Raw genomic sequence first — 16,323 nt, forward strand, 5'->3', positions numbered from 1 at the left:
TTTCCTTTGGGGACATAATTTGAAGGTGAAAAAGGTAATAAATTGCAATATATCGCAGAATATCACAATATATTTAAAATCGCAATAATATTGTATCGTAACACAAGTATCGTGATAATATCGTACCGTGAGGCCGCTGGTGATTCCCACCCCTACTAATCATAATCCAGCTTATTACAGGGTTCCCACTATAATGGAAAATATGGAAATATCAAGGAAGAATCATATATGAAAAAGTAGTCATTAATTCTAAAGTAGTCTTATTAATTCTAAAGTAAATTTCATGAAAGTGTCAGCTCTAAAATATTCTGTTGGCTAGAAATTCTGAGCTCAGTCTTTATAGGATAAGGACTTTAGATTAAGTTTTCCAATCTTTCCACTTAAATCCCAAAGTATACTTTTGATGACGAAAATTGCGTCACGAAGAAAGCTTTCTTCATGACGCAATTTTCATCATCAAAAGTGTCACAGTACAACAGCGCAGACTACTAGGTAGTTCTGCACATGTGTCAAACTTAAGTGTAATTATTCTGACTTTGAGTTTTATTAAAATTATCCATTGGCCTTCCATAGTAGCATACATTTAGATCATAACCAGTTAAAACCACACATATAGCACCTCAGTACCATGGTAAAAATGTAACTATATGGTTTCTAAATATTTGTATGAAAAACAGTAGTCTAAATACATTTAGTATAAATGCACAAACACTGTAGGTTATTCACAGAAAATAGTGTAATTATATTCTATTACTCATTTAATACGTTCACATTAATAATATAATAAAATTTGATATGAGTATCCCACATTTCTGCCACAACCCATAGTGCAGTTAGTGTTACTACAGTAAATCTATGGTAAATGATAGCGATTTGTAGATTAAAAACCCTTCTGACTGTATCGTTGTGCACAGTGTCTCTCCTGTTTGTCAGTGCTGTTTAATGCATAAACATTATATCGAACATTTATTGAACTTGTTTTCATTTTATTGAGGAAAATTAAATCACAATCATTTTCGTTTTATTGCATAGCCCTACTTTCAGTGCACTACATGTTAACTACATGGGTTTAATGTTAGGCTCAGGGGTAGTACCTATTACCCAGTTATTGCAATTACTATAGTAAGTACATAGTATGTGCTAATGCTAATAGTATAAAAGATAGCAATTTACTAAACAAATTTCTTCATGGATTCCCAAAATGTTCTTATTTTTGTTGTGTCCCGTTTCATTCATTAAGGCTGACACACTGAAGGAGCGCTATCAGAAAATTGGAGATACCAAAAGGGCAACCCCTATAGAAGTGCTCTGTGAGAGTTTCCCTGGTAAGCCGATTCTTTTTCAAATGGCCACATATCTTGTGTTCTCATCCCCAGTGCATTGCCTTAACTTTGACATCCTTTCACAGAAGAAATGGCCACCTACCTGCGCTATGTGCGGAGACTGGATTTCTTTGAAAAACCGGATTACGACTACTTGAGAAAACTCTTTACAGACCTCTTTGACAGAAATGGCTATGTCTTTGACTATGAATATGATTGGGTCGGCAAGCCGCTGGTGAGTCTAATTGGATGTCATATCATAAACCACTTGTATATGATATAACCACTTGTATATGATATAACCAAGTACATGGATGTTGAGTTTCCTGTTTGTCTACACAGCCGACTCCAATAGGACCCATGCCTAGTGACACACCTCTGCAGCCCAGCAGCAGAGACAAAGCACAAGCACAGACCAAAAACCAGGTGGGATAAGAGTCACTATACTCTAGTGCTTTTGTAAATTACACACATTACTTTTTTGTGCAATTTCATAGTATATGGTCAAGTGTTAAGTTGCAGCTCAATTGCTTTGAGTGCCACTTGAAAATAAAATGAAGGAATAATTTATTTATTTAATAATTAATAATAATTTATTATAATGTTTTTAATTAATGAAACAAGATTGTTCAAACTGATTAATATCCATATTTAAAACGGTTTAATTAACCATGATTTATATTTTGTAATGAATAATTTTTATTTTCTAATTTAAATCGTGTGAACTGCACATTGGCATTTTTTAAACTCAGTTACTTCAGTCATTTAAAAATTATTTATTAATGTATTGTTAATTTCACTTTTTTTAACATTAATTGAAATGTATTTATTTGTTAATTTGACAAAATAATTTTAGTTTACATTTTATTATTGATTTCTTTATTTTATATCATAATATTTATTATATTTGACATTTCACTTTCAGTTTTACAGTCAAATCCTTGTTGATGTAAAAGAGGAAGAATGGGCCACAGTTATTACTTTTAAGTACCAGCTTCCCTTTTTTTTTTTTTTTTTTTTTTTTTGTTATTTTTGGAGAAACATTGCTTCATGCAGTGTAATTTTTTTTTATAATGTTATCTCAATGTTTTATAATTCTCTTTTAAACCATGCCAAAAGTTTTTTTTGTTTCACTCATCAACAATCCCAAGACAACTTCCTGCAGCCGGAGTAGTTTTTGCTAGTCTGAAGATCTGTTATTTCCTTAAAAGCTGTCATTCTTTTAGACGGTGGTATTTCCATGTCTTGGTCACAGTCCCTTAGATAAATGAAGTCCGCTACATTCTAAGTTTGATATGATTGGCTAGAGCTGTTTGTGAAAGATAAGAGCTTAGCTTCCCTCTCCATCTCTGCATGTCGCGTGCTCTCTTGTTTTTTCACTCACACTTTTATTTCCACCTCTATCCTGTTAGCTAGAGTAGTCTGCTTGTGCATGGAAGGCGTTCCTCTTTAAACTCGTTCTGTTCTTTTTTTCTTTACACCCTCACCTCTTTTCAAAAACATCTCTTATGCCCTTTGCCACCCCCACCCCCATCGCTGTCATGCCAGTCTCCAGAACCTAAAGGAAGTGAGTCCCAGCCCACTCCCGTGACCAACAGGGAGCTCCTGGGGTCGCACCTCACGGCCGATAGGCTGGGGGGCTCTGTCCAGGTACTGGGTGTTTGCGCAGTACTGCATGCCCTTGGTGTCGATCTCTTCCTTTCTCTGTTCTTGTCTTTCTGTTCCTTTCATCCTCTCACTCAAGACACCTCTATCCATTTTCCAGCTGTGAACACTTAAATGGTCGTTTTGTCTAATCACATCACACATCACTTGCACGCTTTTGATGGTTAGGCTTGGGATCTGGTGACCTCAGTGTGAAAATACTGCTTGTATTGTATTTAAGTAGCTAAACAAGACAAATGGATGTTTGTTTGTGAACTTCTAGTTATGCAGGGTGTACATTTTTCATTTGAAATATGTTAGTCCCAAGATTTCCAACTAAACTCATTTTCTGTGTTAGCGTATTTCCGTATCTAAGTAAGCACTGTTCTTTCATTTTACATTTCCCTACATTCTTCTTAACCTTCCCTGGTTGGTGCTAAGCAACCTGATTTTTGAACAGTTTATTCAGTTTAATTCTTTTAAAAAACTGTCCTTAATAGGTTACTAAGCCCCAACTCGTGTTACATGAACTGTAAAATATGAAGTGCAAGTTAGATTAAATAAATTCCAGTGTGTAACGTGGTTTTGTGTTGTTATTCATCTTTGCTGATCTGTATTAAAAACTCATTGCCTGCTGCCTTAAATTAATGTTCAGGTTATGAGCTCAACCAACGGAGAAGTGAATACAGATGATCCCACGGCGGGACACTCCAACGCTCCCATAACTGCTCCTGCTGAGGTAGAGGTGGCCGATGATACAAAGTAAGTACAATTTTTAAAAAACCATAAATGCCCAAATTTCCCCCACAAATGTTTTCTTTTTAATTATTTGCATGGTATTCCATACTGTGCAGTTTTCTTTGCCTATTTTTAGTGTATTCAATTAAAAAAAAAACTGCAAAGATTTGCCCACCAGCCACTAAGGGTGCAGTGTACAGTCAAAGAAAAATATAGGTTTTGGTTTCATTGCTAGGAATCAATTATCAGTTTATTAATTCTTATATTAAATCAGTGTTTTTATTGTTAACTGCAACTATTTTTTTGTAATTGAAATATAAATATAAGATTAAAAAAAACTTAAAACCCCTTAACTGTCACTCACATTTTTGAACATAGACGTGAAAGTGCACGATCCAAACTTACATTTTTATAATTCATGAACGAAAACATTTTGTAACATGATATTGATGTACCATTTTCATGGTAATGCAATGTTTGATTTTAAAATGGGTTTCAAAGGATGAATTTTGAGATTTAAAGTTTTCAATTGATATATAATTTCTGATGATTTCTAAAGTGTGATCGAGAAAAAGGCAACAAAGAAGACTTTTTTTTTTACAAATGTCAGAACTCCTGTTATGATGTAGATTTTTGAGGTGCACTCTTGTCAAAAATTAATCTATTACTTTTCCTACATAATTTTTAACAAAAACATTGGTAAAATATCTATTTAGGAGTCTTAGACCTTTCCAACGATATATAGTTTGTCATGATTAGATTAGGATTTAATTGTAATATAGTGAAGTAAACTTAGGCGTCCCACAGAGGGGACGGGTGGCAGTTAAAGGGTTAAAAGGTTTTAAATAATTAATTAAAATGTTTCCTTGGCAACTAACTGAATTACAATAGGCTTAAGTAGTAAAATTACTAAAAATGAAATAAATTGAATCTATATATAAATAAAAAACCGATAACACTTTACAATAAGGTTCATTAGTTAACATTAGTTAACTACATTAGTTAACATTAACTAATAATGAACAATACTTCTACAGTGTTTATTAATCTTAGTTAATGTTAATTTCAGCATTTACTAATGCATTATTAAAATCACAAGTTGTGTTTGTTAACATTAGTCAATGCACTGTGAACTAACAACAATAAACGACTGTATTTTCATTAACTAACATTAACAAAGATTAATAAATATATTGTTCGTTTATGTTAGTTAATACTAGGGCTGGGCGATATGGCAAAAAAAAAAATCTAATTTTTTTTTTTCCAGAACGTTTAACCGATTCTCGTTTTTTACTAGTCAACTTGAAAATGTAACTAAAACATGATTCAAATAACTTTTTTCTTTATTAACCCTCTCTTGCAGCGTCTAATGCATGAAATGGCATTCTAAAACGCGGCGCTCAAGTTAAAAGACGTTCAACTCCATCTTCTTGAATTTTTTCCCATTCCACTGGCCGCGACGCATTTGTCAACACAAACGCGCATTCTGTGTGAATGGCACCTAGCCATATATTCTAATTAGGGTCCTTCACAGAGCGCATCACACATGAGCGGTTAATCACATGCGCCAGCATGCGGTTGGATCATTCTTTTCTCATTACTGTTATTACTGGCATTTTGTGAAAGTGTCTAATTCTTACATTTGGTAATATTTCTATTCAAAATCGCAATTCCTTAATTTAAAAAAAAATTAAATCATGGCAAAACATTAAATTTGAATTAATCGATAAAATCGGAAAAAGCGCCCAGCCCTAGTTAATACATTAAAGGGTTAGTTCACCCAAAAATGAAAATTCTGTCATTAATTCCTCCCCCTCGTATTGTTCGAAACCCGTAAGACCTTCGTTCATCTTCGGAACACAATTTAAGATTTAAATTTAAATGACGCGAGCGTGTGGCGGCGCCGGGGCTGACCCAGATCCAGCGTGATGACGTCATTACGCCGGATCTGGGTCAGCGCCGCCAAAGTGACGCAGTAGAGACGAAAATGTGGAATAAAGTCGTTATTTTTGTTTTCTTTGCGCAAAAAAGTATTCTCGTAGCTTCCTAACTTTACAGTTGAACCACTGATGTCACACGGACTACTTTGTCGATCATCTTGGTACTTTTCTGGACCTTGAACGTGGTAGTTACCTTGCTGTCTATGGGACGGGGATGAGTAATTAATGACAGAATTTTCATTTTTGGGTGAACTAACACACTAACTAATGATAACAAATTACACATTGTAAAGTGCTACCAAAAAAAGCTAAAGAAATAAGCACATCAATTTACTCAAATTAAAATGAAAACTAAAAATAAATAACTTTTATTTTAAATAATTTTAAAATTAATAAATATTATAATAGTCCGATATGAATAATACAATAAGAACATGCATCACTTACATTTATATTTTTTTTCAATATTTTAAAATAATATATGCAATACCACATGGCAAGTTCCTAAGGTGTTGTACTTGTATGCCATCTATAGTTGCCCAAAAATGATGGTAAATATGAAAAGAATGCTGGAGCATGTGGAAACTGTAGTTGCCATGGGTCTTAAATGGTTCGAAACATTGTTACAGCATTGTTTTGGTTACATAAGCACCAGTTACATATAGTTGTGCACAATTGTGCAGTCTAATCCCATGCTAACATTAGGAGACATTTGGGCCTTTCTTTGTCCTGCTGGGTTTTTAAAATTTGCTTTCAATTGCCTTACTTGGACTGTGTTTGACAAGTTTGAGAATAAAGGGAGGAGATTGCAAAACCGTCTTCAACTCCTTCGCTTCAACTCCTTTTCAGGTGCTGTTGTTTTTTCAAGAGGAGGAAGAGGAAAGCGCTCCAGCGGCACAAGTGAGGAGGAACATCTTTGAAACGTTAAGATCACGGGTGCGTTTAAAGTAAAAAATAAAAGCAAAGGACTTGAGCTGAAACGTGGAGCTCCACCTCAGAACAGAAACTCACTGCCTCACTTTTGGCATCTGCTCAGAGGACACACCTCAGTACTCTGGGCTCTGACACTCTTTGTAAGGAAACAATTCAGTGGAACAAATAAATATATTTGTACAATGCGGGACACCAGAAGAGACCTCAGTGGTCAGAAATAAGATGATATATGATATGTGACTTAAACCCAGATGGACTGTTTAAACTTGTATTTTAGATGACATGCAAAACCATTATTTGAGAACTAAAAGGCAACCAGACTCACACTTACACACAGACATCCGTTCACTTTGACACACTGGCTGGATGAGTGAGTGATGTGCTCCATGGTGTTTTTGTTTTTTTATGGGATCAAAGTAAGTGGGGAGAGACTGCTGACTGACGTATGGAGAAAAGTACACCGGATTCAGACAACCTTATGTAAATTCTGTCGTTCCTTTTTGTTTGTGTAATTTAAAACATTGTTTTGAAGATCTGCTCTCCCAGTTTTACTCATGTTGTAGAATGTGTAAACATTTTTTAACCGCTCTTAGTGTTTCTTTATTTTCTCTTCTTTTGCTTTTTTACTTCCTCTGTTCCTGTCAGTGTCGATGTGGATGATGATGATGATGTTGTAGCACAGTGGCTGATCTCAGGTACTGTGGGAGACGGAGAGAAATGCATTGGATCTCTCCTCTGTGAATTGCACTTTTGGGGGGATAAAGCAAAGCGTTTGACATTTCTGGCATTGAAATGAATAGGAAACAGGAAATAAAGGCAGACGTGGGATCATTTATACAGCAGGCTGGTCTCTCCCAAAGGGACAAAAGTGATTCTCTCAGTCAAAATTGTGCATTTTTTGTATTTCGCATTAGATTAAGTTACCTGGGAATCATAGTTTGTGCCTTTCCAAGTAAAACTTTTAACACTAATGTCTCTCTATGATTCCTATCCAGGTGAGGTGTCCATGGCCCTGTCAGATTGTTTGTTCTCTAGCGTGCACTCCATGCCAGTCTAATGGAGCCTGTTGGCATTTCTCAGATTTCTTTTCACTGTTATAAAGTGCATCAGCAAAGCTCCATGAAGACGTGAGTCTGTGGGTTTATACGCAGTAACAGAGGTTGCCTATCAGAATGAGGATGTGTATTGATTTACATACCTATTAAATGTTGCTTTTCTTCTATGCCTCATAAGATGTTACATGTTGTGTCTGTGCACAATCACTGTTTTGAGTTTCTGGTTGTGGTTAATTATTGCGGTTATTTCAGAAAAAGCAACAGTTATTTCAGTACAGTCAATATCACGTGACCATACAGAGGCAGTTGCAGGGAATCACCAGGATGCGGTGCCATAGAACACATCTGGAGCTACAGGGCAAGGGCCTTAACTTTTATTGCACATGAAAGTAGGTGTCACACCCTTGTAGTGTATTGTACAGTGCTACAGCAGGACATTTTTACACTTTCAAATGACTTTTCCCCCCTAATTTCTTAGATACTGCAGAGCCAACCAATTATGACATCCTGTGATTCTTTTTCAATCATTAACATTTGTATTACAAAGCCAAGAACCATGAATGGACTGTTTTTAGATATAGTGAAGAGCAGTGGTTCTCAACCAGTTATTCACGATTTACTGGACAAGGGTTAAGAATAAGGATTTTTTTATTATTATTATTTTGCTCAGTTTCTTACTGATAACATATTTTAGAGCTTGAAATAACTAGAAAAATATGTATTTATAAAAATGTCTATGAAGTTATGTGATTGTATTAATTTACATGACTAGAAGGGTCTAGAATTTACGCTTTTAAAATCAGGCTACCTCATATATCCAGGTTTTTCAAAACTGAAAAATCTGTTTTTTTAAAGAAATAAAAACGGTCATTGAAGGGATGAATTAAAGGCATAGTTCACCCAAAAATGAGAATTCTGTCATTTTTGCTCACCCTCATGTCGTTCCAAACATGTATGACTTATCTTCTGCGGAAAACAAAAGAGATAATTTGAAGAATGTTAGTAACCAAACAGTTTTGGTTCCCATTCCCATGGAAGTCAACAGGAACCAAGAAGTCATACAGATTTGCAATAACGTGAAGGTGAGTAAATGATGACATCATTTTTATTTTTGGGTTAAACTCAGTTGTGACATTAGAGATTTAATTTAAACGAACGAAATACGCATTGAATTTAGTGTTGCTGAGTGGCAAGAAGTACATTTCGTGTTAATTACCATTTGTATAACCACTGTTTTATTACAAATACCATGGTTAAACTATGGTTAATGTGGCCAATTTGTGGTTACCATGGTTTAACTATAGTAACCATGTTTTTTTTTTATTTTTTATTTGTAGCAAAACCATGGTTAATTTTCATAAGGGAATGGATGCAGTGTTGCCAGATTTCCTAAAAAATTAAAATCTAAATCAACTAAAATTAGTGAACTAAATCTCTCGAGCGCGCACAAGATGAGGAAAGAAAAGCAGAAACACGGAGGAATGTAGAATATGTAGAGTGCTGCTTGAACACCAGGTGGGGATATTTGTCAACTGTGTCATGTCATGTGGCTCAAGTACTATCAAAAAGTAAATAAATAAAAGAAAGAAATACGCGACTGTATTGCGGAAATAAGTTTAAAACCGCGTGTTGTGGAAATTATCTTAAAAACCACGACTGCTCTTATTTTGAAAATAACACCACCATAGTCGCTCTTATTAAAGAGGATATGGCAACACAGATGAGAGAGGGTGTGGCTTAATAAACACGTCATGACAACATGAATCGAAAATAACAAGGCGCTACGCTATACGTTTTTCGCACAAGATCAAATTCAACATTAACCGTGCTGCATTCATATTTACCAACATTACATATACAACTGTAAATCTCAATTCATGAAAGAGAATATTACAATTTCAATTCGCGCCTCCTCCATCGTGACTCATTTACGAAGTCAGCTGACCAAATCCTTAGGAACGGACTCTCACTACAGTCACAGTGATGGACCGAGACCGAGAGCCTTGAACTTCACACCAGACTCATTCTCCCTGCAGTGAGGAAACCGGCGCTGGACAGGACAATATGCAGAGGTGGATAAAAGGGAATACGCATTTTTAGCCGACTGTGGGTTGACTGTATCACGTTAATCATGTCGGACTCCTCAGAAGCCTCTTTACCCGCTTTCAGGCGCTTGAGTTACTCAGTGGGGCATTTTCTCAACGACCTGTGCGCCTCTATGTGGTTCACATACCTGCTGGTGTTTTATCACTCAGTGCTGGGCTTTCAGAACACATATGCTGGTGTGTTGCTGCTAGTGGGACAGATAGCGGATGGAGTGAGTACTCCGCTCATCGGTTATGAGTCTGATAAGTCACCCGGCTGTGGATCATATGGGAAGAGAAAAACATGGCATTTAGTTGGTGAGTGACGAGGGTCTTAAAGGGACAGTTCAACCAAAATTGCGCCTATCATCACCTTTATGTTGTTCTAGACCGGTATTACTTTCAAAATAAGACTTCAGGGATGAACATTCACTTTAATTGTTTTAATTGTGTCCTTAGTAAATTATGACAATTGTTTTGGGGTAATCTGTCTCTTTATATCTTGCATATTAATGTATGATTATATTATTCTCATTTGTGACCCTGGACCACAAAACCAGTCATAAGGGTCATTTTTTAATGAATAAATAAGCTTTCCATTGATGTATGGTTTGTTAGGATAGGACAATATTTGGCTGACATACAACTAATTGAAAATCTGGAATCTGAGGATATTGAGAAAATCACCTTTAAAGTTGTCCAAATGAAGTTCTTAGCAATGCATATTACTAATCAAAAATTAAGCTTTGATATATTTACAGTAGGAAATTGACAAAATATCTTAATGGAACATAATCTTTACTTAATATCCTAATGATTTTTGGCATAAAAGAAAAATCGATCATTTTGACCCATACAATGTATTGTTGGCTATTGCTACAAATATACCCCAGCGACTTAAGACTTTTTTTTTTTTTGCTCCAGAGTAACATTTACTCTCTTTTTACTCTACCTAGGAACTATTAGCGTTCTCGTGTCGTTCCCCTTTATATTTAACCAGTGCCTGGGCTGTGATCTGGACACTCCACAGTGGGTCAGTCTCACTTACTTCACCCCATTCATCGTCATCTTCCAGTTTGGATGGGCGGCCACCCAGATTTCCCATCTCTCCCTCATTCCAGAGCTGGTGACTTGCGAGCATGAAAAAGTGGAGCTCACTGCGTACAGGTAAACTCATGCAGATCTGAGCATGTGATGATCAACCATTCTCGTGATGCTTGTTTGGAGGTCTTTGTCTGTAGTGACCGGGATGATGTATTAGCTTTTTATTGTGTTTTGATTGTATCTGTTAGGTATGCCTTTACGGTGATAGCCAACATCACAGTGTATGCAGTGGCCTGGCTGATGTTTCATTTTCAGACTCAGGAAGGAGATGATCCCGCCATTACGGAAAACCTCGGCCCGGTTGACATCCCTGTTTTCAGAGTGAGTGCTGATGTTCTTGTGCTGAAATGAAGCCTTGGTCATTTCATCCTGAATTATAAAATAGCTCAATTTAAAGACCCCATGATTTAAAACATTTTGTGACCGTGTGTGCTAGTGTACTCCTAAATTATCTTTGATCAAATAAATATTTAAAATTATACTCTATATTGCATGCACTACTGCACAAAGGTGTTTTTTTTAAAGAAAAAAAATTCTGATACAACTGATACAAAAATTATTAAAATAAATGCTGTTCTTCTGAACTTTCTATTCATTAAAGAATCCTGAAAGAAATGTGTCACCTTTTCCACAAAAAAAATTTAACAGCACAGCTGTTTAACATTGGTAATAAGACATGTTTAATAAGCACCAAATCAGCATATTAGAATTATATCTATCTATCTATCTATCTATCTATCTATGAACGGTAAGACAAGGAACATTTATTTAAATAAAGAGGATCAGTTTTAATTTCATGTTGACTTAAAAGTCAGTATACATTTTGATATTCCAGCAAATTTCTCTCAGATGCTTCTTTAAATGAGTAGTAGTACCCTAGTAAAACAGACATTTATTTCATACTATAGTTCACATCTGTTAAAATATTTACTGGCATATTGCTTACTGATATAAAAATTATAATTAAACTTTGTTTGGAGTACTACTTGTGCACAATGCACATTTCTTAATATTAAGTCTAAAATGTGTTTTTATGTCACTATTGATGAGGATTGTATGATCTTTGAATAATATCGGTCTTTAAATGCAAGATATATATAAAATGTACCTGAAGTATACTTGCAATAGTTCCACTTTAGCACAATCAAATATACTTCAGTATATGTTCAGCACTACTTCCACACAATTAATGTGCATTAAGTACAAAATTAGTTGTTCCAATTTTGCAGACTTTAAATATACCAGTTTAGTATACTGAAAGTACAATTTTAGTATATTTATTTTTACTAGGGTAGTTAAATATATTAAATGCATATAATCAACAGTTTATGGTTTTCAGCTGATTTTTTGTAGACCAGACTTTTCAGTCTTTGCTTCTGTTCATGTTAACCTACCAGGTTAACATCAAAATATCCCTGACAAGCTTCATGCAGTAATATCTGTTCACACTCAGGGTCTAAGTCTTACAGTAGTGGGCATTGGCGCTCTGTTCTCGCTGCTCTTTCACCTGGGCACACGGGAGAAGGGGGCACGTCCCCGTCGGGAGGAGGAGGGCTCTAGTCCTGGGGAGCAGCAGCCTCTTCTTAACAACACCACTGTGTCTCCTCCCACCAGTCTGCTGCAGTGGAAGCACTGGCTGAGACAGCCATCATTCTACCAGGTTAGCAGCCCTTACCCATGTTACTTTTCAGTGGCATGTAAGTTAATTCTCAGCTTTTGTGATTAATCTGAATAGTGGCTTGAAACACAATGTTATCACTTAATCACAGTGGTGTGAAAATGTTCAGGATACAGTATTTAGTAACTGTCTGTTATAACAGACAGTTCGGAAAGTTAATAATATCTCTAAACCCTGCTCTGTTATTCAGGTGGCGTTGCTTTATATGTCCACCAGACTGATAGTGAACCTGTCGCAAACATACATATCCATGTATCTCACCTACACACTACTGCTGCCAAAGGTAAGACAGCTATAGTAATACTACACTTTGCACCCAGTTCATCAGCAAAAGCATCGAAGAAAAAAGGCAGTGATCACTGTTTGATCCTCTCTTTTGCAGAAGTACATAGCCACCATTCCCCTGGTCATGTTCCTGAGTGGTTTCGCTTCCTCATTTATTATGAAGCCTCTAAGCAAGCTAATAGGCAAATGTGTGAGTATAAGTTTGCATGTGTGTGTTTTGATTGAAATATAAACCATATACCTCTTCTCTTTGTTGGAAGTGATTAACAATCCAGAGATACCAGTCAGTTTTGCTGCGTCATATACGTGTGATCAAATTTATGAGTTGAGCGCACACGAACACCACCATAAAGTCATAATTACTAGTGCAGAAATGTGTGATTTCCTTTGAGCCGAAGCTTTATGAGTTGGAGGTATGTCAATTATAGATTTTAAAAACACACCTGATGTGCATCCTTGTTAAATTAGTGCTAAAAATCTTCTTGTCTTCATCAGGAAGTAAAAAAGAGAACAAAATAAGAAATTGCCCATCAAGTGTTAAAGGTACAATATGTAAGTTTTCGCCACTAGAGTAATTAATTGTGAAGGTGGAAGAGAGCTCTGTATATTTACCCCCCCCAATGCAATATGATAGAAGGATTTTATTTGCACTAAAGTGTCCTTTTTTCTTATTGACAGATTACCTATTTCTTGGGACTGTTGCTGGTTCTTGCGTTCTCCTGTTGGGTGCTGCTGGACACACACATGGGAGAAAAGGTGTATGGCGCTGCGGTCTTGCTCGGAGTGGGGTCCGCTACCATCCTGGTGATGTCACTTGCCATGACAGCCGAACTCATAGGAGACCAAACAGTAAGTGCTGATATCAGTCAGTAATGGAGAACTGAAAATGAACAGGAACCGCTTGAAGCAAATGTTTTATAGAGCGGATTCAGCACTAACAACTTCAACAGTAACGCATGATTGAGCCAGTAAGATATACAGATGTTTACAGAAGTGAAAGGCATATGCTTCAGAGTGACTAGTTTCAAAAGTGTAAAAATGGTTGTAAGGAACTAAAATGGTGCTATTAAAGAAGTGTTCGAGTTTCTGATTCTGACTTTTTTCTTTTCCTCCTGACAGCAAAGTGGTGCTTTTGTTTATGGAGCTATGAGCTTCACAGACAAGGTGGCTAATGGTCTGGGAGTTATGATTATTCAGACGCTACATCCCTGCCGGTAAGTGTGTAACTGTGTATGTCCCTGCATAGATGCATGCTTGTGAGAGAGACTGTTTTAATGGTTTCATTTTATGTTTAGAGTAAAAGAAGTAAAACAAAATGTAATTTCATTATTTTTTAATATTTATTTTTACATGTGTGATTTCTCTCATATAGCACAATGGTATGCTGTCCAGGCTGTGTGTGGTATTATCACTATATCATGGTCATCGTCACTGGTGGAGTGGCCGTTTTAGCAGCGCTGAGCCTCTGCACGATCCTTATCTGGCCTATAAAGATAGTGCACTGTAAGACACTTGACAAAACTATCATTTATGTCTTTCTTGCTTTTAAACATGTACTTCCTCTTTGACTGCCTCTGTTTAATAGTGTTACTCGATAACCTCTTCACCTCATGGCCGACATGATGTTTTGTATTACAGTATCTATGCAAGATCATATGAATGGTTCAATAAACAGCAAAGACTTTAAGGGTGAGGTCAACATGTCAGCATCTGAAATAACAATCAGGAATCTGAACTACATGATTTTCTCCACAAAAAACAATCAGAAACATCAATCATCCACCTTTAATATAAAGGGGTCAAATCATGAGGCAAATTTTCCTCAATGTTTGGAGATGATGGAGTGCAAGAAAGCAGGCTGCATCATATTTATTTATTGATTGAATTTTTTCTGTGACAACTAAATACTTTGATTCAGTTATTCTAAGCACACCTATTAAGAAACCCAGACTAATGATAAAATGTGGGAAAGTTTGCCAAACCTTGTGCTTTTGAAGGTGAAGAAGGTGGAAATGGTCATGATTAACTGGATTATGATAATATAAGTGATTTTTTTCATAATAAAAAATGACCCCTTTAAAAGTGATTTTTCTTTTTCAGATAATAAAAGGTTGATTCCATAGGTTTAAACTGCCATTCAAATGTTTAGGGTCAGTCATATTTATTGTGAAATATTACCATTTAAAAATGGCTGTTTTCTAATTTAATATTTTAAAATGAAATGTATTCCTGTGAAGGCAAAGCTGAATTTTCGGCATCATTACTCCAGTCTTCAGTGTCAAATGATCCTTCAGAAAACATTCTAATATGCTGATTTGCTGCTCAAGAAATGTTTCTTATTATTATTGTCAGTGCTGCAAACAACTGTACTATTACTACTTGTTTGCATCAGTATTCATTAATGAATAGAAAGTTCATAACAACAGCATTTAAAAAAAACAAATCTTTTGTTACATTATAAATATCTTTACTATCAATTTAATGTGCCCTTGCTGAATAAGACTATCAGCTTCTTTCAAAAAATCGTACTGACTCCAAAACCTTTGAATGGTGGTGTACTGTATATGAATTTGTACATGTAATATCTGATGTTTGTATTGTTTTTGTAGATCTGCCTGAGGTGACTGGCCTTATGGGAAGTGATACAGAGGACTCGGAGAGCTCTGAGCAGCCATCAGTCAACTGAACACACATCTTCAGCTCTAATGCAGAGAGCGTTTGGTTGACACTTACATCACAGTGGTGAAGGTTAGAAATCAGGTTTTGGTTCAGAATGATCTTTCACACAGGCCAGTGTTTGCTAATGTAGTCTATATGGTGGCCACATCTTGACACATGAGAGAATTTCACTGAGAGCCAAATATGTGGTGAATTTTTAGAGGTGATTAGTTGATATTACTCATGTGTCCTGTATTGTGGCTTTTTATTTCATAGTTCTCACTTAACCCAGCAGTCTGCATAGACACTTTATCTTTATTATGCACAATTGTTTTTCATGTTTAATATTTAAAATTTGTTTTACTATAAATTTAGTTCAGTTATTTCAATCAAGTCCATAAAAACAAGGGAATTAATTTTTTATAAGGACTCAAAACTATTGACGTTATTATGAAGTTAGTGCAAGATGCACATGTTATGATGGATGCATCATTTCAGGTTATATTAATAAATCCATCTAACTGTTCCATAAGGGAATTCATGAAAAGGGAAGAATTGCTATTTTAAATCAGGGGACATGAAGCCATGTGTTGTCGTTTCAGGGCATATTTTCAGGTGTGAGATACATGGGTTATCAATGTTAGGGACCAGAGAGTCAGTGATGAGCATTTTTTCCCCCTGTAACCACTAGCTTTTTGTTTTCTTTCATATTTTTATATATGCATAATTGTTTTCATATGCAAGACAATTGTGTCTGACATGTTTTCTGTTCATGTAATTTACTGAACAGAATAAATGTTCTTTATGAACAGAGTTGATACATTGTAACTTGTCTTTGTGACTAGTTACTGATTAGCAGGAATGCAGTGTCAGTAGTTTTAA

The 16,323-nt window shown here is 35.8% G+C and overlaps 2 protein-coding genes across 7 annotated transcripts in view; both read left to right on the forward strand.

Moving 5' to 3' along the window:
- Positions 1-7,799, forward strand: part of LOC107722536 (casein kinase I-like) — a 21,060-nt gene extending 13,261 nt beyond the window's left edge. For 3 of the 6 annotated variants that reach the window (XM_016530901.1, XM_016530899.1, XM_016530900.1), the window contains exons 7-12: positions 1,241-1,325; positions 1,409-1,557; positions 1,665-1,748; positions 2,871-2,972; positions 3,622-3,728; positions 6,494-7,799. In XM_016530901.1, coding sequence (XP_016386387.1) covers positions 1,241-1,325; positions 1,409-1,557; positions 1,665-1,748; positions 2,871-2,972; positions 3,622-3,728; positions 6,494-6,548 — 582 coding nt within the window. In that variant the 3' untranslated portion in view covers positions 6,549-7,799. The remainder of the gene's footprint in view (positions 1-1,240; positions 1,326-1,408; positions 1,558-1,664; positions 1,749-2,870; positions 2,973-3,621; positions 3,729-6,493) is intronic. The other 3 variants (XM_016530902.1, XM_016530904.1, XM_016530903.1) reach the window with 3 other exon arrangements.
- A 1,551-nt stretch (positions 7,800-9,350) lies between these two features.
- On the forward strand, positions 9,351-15,774 carry LOC107722641 (major facilitator superfamily domain-containing protein 12-like). The gene is made up of 10 exons (XM_016531095.1): positions 9,351-10,034; positions 10,673-10,883; positions 11,009-11,141; positions 12,274-12,480; positions 12,689-12,781; positions 12,881-12,973; positions 13,462-13,632; positions 13,903-13,997; positions 14,156-14,286; positions 15,393-15,774. The coding sequence occupies exons 1-10, from the start codon at positions 9,764-9,766 to the stop codon at positions 15,467-15,469; spliced, it is 1,482 nt and encodes a 493-aa protein (XP_016386581.1). The 5' UTR covers positions 9,351-9,763; the 3' UTR covers positions 15,470-15,774.
- Positions 15,775-16,323: the final 549 nt, after the last annotated feature.

Source organism: Sinocyclocheilus rhinocerous, unplaced genomic scaffold (genome assembly GCF_001515625.1).
Source record: "Sinocyclocheilus rhinocerous isolate Xijiao unplaced genomic scaffold, SAMN03320098_v1.1 scaffold541, whole genome shotgun sequence".
In the NCBI taxonomy this organism is placed as follows: domain Eukaryota; kingdom Metazoa; phylum Chordata; class Actinopteri; order Cypriniformes; family Cyprinidae; genus Sinocyclocheilus; species Sinocyclocheilus rhinocerous.